This window comes from Olea europaea, unplaced genomic scaffold (genome assembly GCF_002742605.1).
Source record: "Olea europaea var. sylvestris unplaced genomic scaffold, O_europaea_v1 scaffold4444, whole genome shotgun sequence".
NCBI classification, from domain to species: domain Eukaryota; kingdom Viridiplantae; phylum Streptophyta; class Magnoliopsida; order Lamiales; family Oleaceae; genus Olea; species Olea europaea.
The window spans coordinates 8,541-13,234 of NW_019262751.1; the positions used below are offsets into that span (position 1 = coordinate 8,541).

At 34.6% G+C, this 4,694-nt stretch overlaps 1 protein-coding gene across 1 annotated transcript; it reads left to right on the top strand.

The window, feature by feature from the left end:
* Window positions 1-6: 6 nt before the first annotated feature.
* On the top strand, window positions 7-1,979 carry LOC111387999 (probable protein phosphatase 2C 48). Its single transcript, XM_023012654.1, has 2 exons — window positions 7-591; window positions 1,492-1,979. Exons 1-2 carry the CDS (start codon window positions 258-260, stop codon window positions 1,962-1,964), a joined length of 807 nt encoding a protein of 268 aa, XP_022868422.1. The 5' UTR covers window positions 7-257; the 3' UTR covers window positions 1,965-1,979.
* The last annotated feature ends 2,715 nt before the right edge of the window (window positions 1,980-4,694 follow it).

A 4,694-nucleotide genomic window follows, 5' to 3' on the forward strand; every position in this document is an offset into this window, starting at 1 on the left:
TTTTTTCTCGCGGAACTATTGATTTTGTCCTTTGCATTTTTTTCTTTGGTTCATGATACAGATTGGTGGCGTCTGAATCTTTTGATGACTGCGAAAAGTTTGGAAATTGTGATGTGGGTTTTGAAATTGAGGACAAAATAGGATTGAAACTGCTGTTATAAATGAGAAAAAACACATTAACGAAAAATTGGGCATTTTGATTGTAGATCACTAGGTTGAAAAAGGAAATATAATTACCAAGATAATATGTAAATGCAATGGTGACAACTACATTGAGAAAGATTGTGTCTCCTTGTTGGAAGCCTTACGTTGAGGATGACGGAGATTATAGCAGAAATAGAGGGGGTGACCCGAGTGGACGGGTGGAGGGTTTGTTGTGGTATAAAGACTTGGGACATCATGTCAATGGGGAATTTTCTATGGCAGTAGTTCAAGCCAATAATAAATTGGAAGATCAGAGCCAGCTGGAGTCAGGGCCAATGAGCTCCATCGAGTCTGGTCCTCACGGGACATTTGTGGGAATTTATGATGGGCATGCAGGTCCTGAGGCATCCATATTTATCAGTAATCAACTTTTCCAAAATATCAAGAGTATGTGTCTTCTCCTTGACGGATGATTTATTTCTTGTATTAATTTCAAATCTCAAATGTATGTTTACAGATTTCAACAATGATAATTGTATGGTTCTTTTGGCATTTTGATATTGTGTATGGTTTGTACTGAAGATGATATTCTCTTGTCCAGAATAGAATGTAATTAACTCTCAATTTCCAATTCAAATATAGGGCTGCCACGGGCATTTCTATTGAATAGCATTGCATTATGGTGCTTCTGCTTATCTCTTACTTTAGGCCACCTGCATCTTATTACACATGCTATTCCACTGAGCAGTTAAGTTTTGTGGCACTAATGTAGAACGGTACATTGATATAAGTGATAATACATGGTCAAACTTTGGCGAAAAAGAAGAATGGATATTTAAGAGAAATTTTTATCCAAAAGATTGCTTTTGGTAATTGTAAGAACTTTTGAAGATACCTTCGCAAAATGGATTTGGAGCATATCTTTTGTAAAGGTTAAATTGCATCTTTTATACTGTTTTGGACAAGTTGGGATATAATATCAGGCTCTGAGTTACAGTAAATATACCAGTCCAATATGGAAAGCTGCAAAATTTTGCATACATATTATAGAAAATAAAATATATGTTCTTATTTTCCCATCATAATTAACTTTTGGAAGTACACAAATATTTAGTTAGTCTAATAATTATGTAATTGGTGGACCATCTAAGAAATTTTTTTAAGAACTTCTTGCATTGTAGCTTTGCTCGACAGCTAAGAAGCCAAAGTAATTTGTTAGAACCTAACTTAAATATATTTGTCAGCTGTAAGATTAGAGACTTTTGCTGGGGTATGATTCACAAGTCCTTAAGTGCTTCTAAAGCTTTCTAATATCATATATATACTTGACATTTATTTGCAATGCAGAATTCACATCAGAGAGTCAAGAACTGTCAGCTGATGTGATAAAAAGGGCATATTTGGCGACAGAGGACGAATTTCTGTCCTTGGTTAAAAAGCAATGGGATAGTAAACCACAAATTGCATCTGTTGGATCATGTTGCTTGGTGGGCATTGTATGTAGTGGGATGTTATATATTGCTAATGCTGGAGACTCTAGGGTGGTCTTAGGAAGACGAGAGAAACCTGAGAAAGAAGTCAAAGCCATGCAACTCTCAGCTGAACACAATGCGAATCAGGAATCTGTTCGGCAGGAATTGCATTCATTGCATCCTGATGATCCACAGATTGTTGTTCTAAAGCAAAAGGCTTGGCGCGTGAAGGGTATAATTCAGGTGATTTCTCTTGGTTTTATTTTCATGCCATTCTATCGTGTTTGGACGTTACGTCTTCCTGTTGTTGAGCTTGAATTGCAAAAATATCTTAAATTCAAGATTTAATTTTTCTAATTGTTACATAATTTAAATGTAAAGCTGTTTGGATTTTTAAGTTACCATCTCATTAGTTGGTGTGGTACCTTCTGATAATTGTGGGCTTACTTCACCATGCTAATTTATTCTTTATCCTCTAAATTTGATGCTAGTGCCTTTTATTTTTCTTTTTGGGGGGTTATTGCATTTTGTTTTTTATGAAAGGTAGATGAGGGAGGGTTGCTTGAGAGTGGAGTTACTATAGAAGATCATATTGTTTCTTAAAGTGATTGTTTAAGGAATCTAGGTTGGATTATTGACTAGGAAGTAGGATTTCAAGAAGATGTAATGCATAGGGTTAGAGAGGGTTAGATGACATGGAGAAGTGCTATAGGTATTCTATGTGATGAAAAGATTCTGTTAACGCTAAAAGGCAAGTTTTAAAGATCAGTGATTAGACAGCAACGCTATATTATTTTGATTGTTGGTTCAACATATTCGTAGTTTCTATAGATGGAAAGTAAAGTTTTTAGTCTGCGGATATTTACTATATAATTGAACTTCAAGGATATCGCTTCTTAATAAGAAAGCATCCCCGTAAGGTCGCAGAGTCATGTCCCTGCTACACAGCAATTATAAACACATTAAGAATTAGCACTCGGGACTTTAAAGAGAGTGATGGTGTGATGGGCAACTTTAGCCTATATGTTGTTCTTTAGCTGCCAAGTATTATTATTGCAAAAAAGGTGGTCCTTCACTTTCTCATTGTTTCAGGTTAAACCAAGGCCTTTTTAGTAGCGACAAGAGTGAGAGGATTGGTTGCTTGAAGAAAAATGAGCACATCCTCAACAAAGCCAATGTTCTTTCTTTCTTAGGATTAGGATCTTTGTAGGAAGGTAGGTTGCCACAATTGAATCATGGAGTAGATTGCATCACGTACTCTCCATAATGGGCTGTGTAGACCATCCCCATGGGGGTGGTGAGGGAAGGGCCCCAACTGCTAGAAAAAATCAACCACCCCTTGGCATTATCCTATACTTGATATTTTAACAATTTGATGTTTAGCTTCTTTATTTTGCTGTAAGCCTAGGTGAATGTTGAAGGTGCTGCCGAAAGGTAGAAGGAAGATCAATTTATTAAAAATGAAGATAGAAAGCTGGACATGTGGTCATACAAAAATTAGAAGGCAAGAAATGATAATATGCACCAACAAAGTAAATTGGAACCAATTAAGGATAAGGGAAGGGAAGGGTAATCAAGTGGTTGAGAAGTGTTTTGCATCCATTCATAAGAGTGACAGCGATTTCATTAGAGCATGTTAAAAGAGATGGATAGACCAAAATTAATATGGCGTGTTGGAGTTTTTAAGATCTTGTTGCTTTAGATCTCCTAGTAGAGTTAGCAATGAATGGTGAAGGATTCGTGGAGCTGACCCCAAATATGATTTAAATAAGTCTTAATTTGATGTTTATTATACATGGGTAAGTGTTTACCTTCAGCAATGTGCGAGTTGAATCAACAAATTAGGGTCAATCCTTGTGTCTTTACTGTGGAAACTTCACAATTTTGTACATGTATTTCATGATTATTTTAACAAGTCTATAGCTTATAATAAATTTGACTTTACGCATTAGAATGACTTTTAATTGGATAGCTGGTCACCGTGGCTAAAATGTTTATTTCTTTGAAGCAATTGACCTAAGAAGCATGGATACGTGAATACGACTTTTTTGAAAAAATTAGGATACGCTAATACATGTTACAAAATTTAACATAATTTTATTAATATAAAAAAATAATACAAAAGTATGATAATAAAACTAAAATAAGATACTAAAGCATTTTACTTAATCATTAATTTCAAAACTTCATTTTCTTCAACATCATCAATATCAATTTCTTCATTATCATTAAAAAACACTTTATAGCTCTTACTCATCTAATGATAGATTAACAACCTTAAGTAGTCCTTCATCTTCAAAAGTATCAAATAAGTCTCCGACAATATCCCCATTTTGGATTCTCCGTTGGAATAAGATCTAATTTTCTTGGTAAAAGACATAAATTGCCATGAATGAAAATCAATTCTTCTACTCGTCGTATTGTTATTTTACTTTTCTTAGAGTGCACGAAAGAGTACGCACTCCAATTTCCTTCAGTACTAGATGAAGAAGGTTGTACAAGAAGTTTCAAATCAATATTTTGTAATATAGTGCATATAAACCATGAAATATCGGATACGTATTGAAAATCATATAACATATAAAATAATTAAAAAATAGGTATCGAACATGTATTGAAAATTAAAAATATAAAATAATTTGAAAAACAAGTACCCGATACGTATCGGAGGGCATCATAGAGTATCGGAGCTTGGATAGTGTTCAAGTATCGGTGTTTCTTAGATCGACACTAAAACTATTTCACAAGGAAAAAGGAAATAATAAACAGAGTTCAATTATCCAATCCTACCCCACCCAGACCAAACACTTCAACTGCTTAAGAATAACTGGATTGGTGATTTCAGGCATGGGTTTGGTGAACACGGATAAACTCAATGGAGTTTATGGGTACCTTCTGATCCAGTTGTTTAGTACTTGATGGTTGGTATATTCAGTTGAGTATTGTGGGATGTTGTTGGAGTTTAGACCAAGAATGTGTTCTTATTAATTAATCTGAAACTCCGGTTTCATATGATTATACGTGACTATTTACTGAAAAGGAAAGGGACAACAAAAATGGGGTCTTGTAATTAACTGT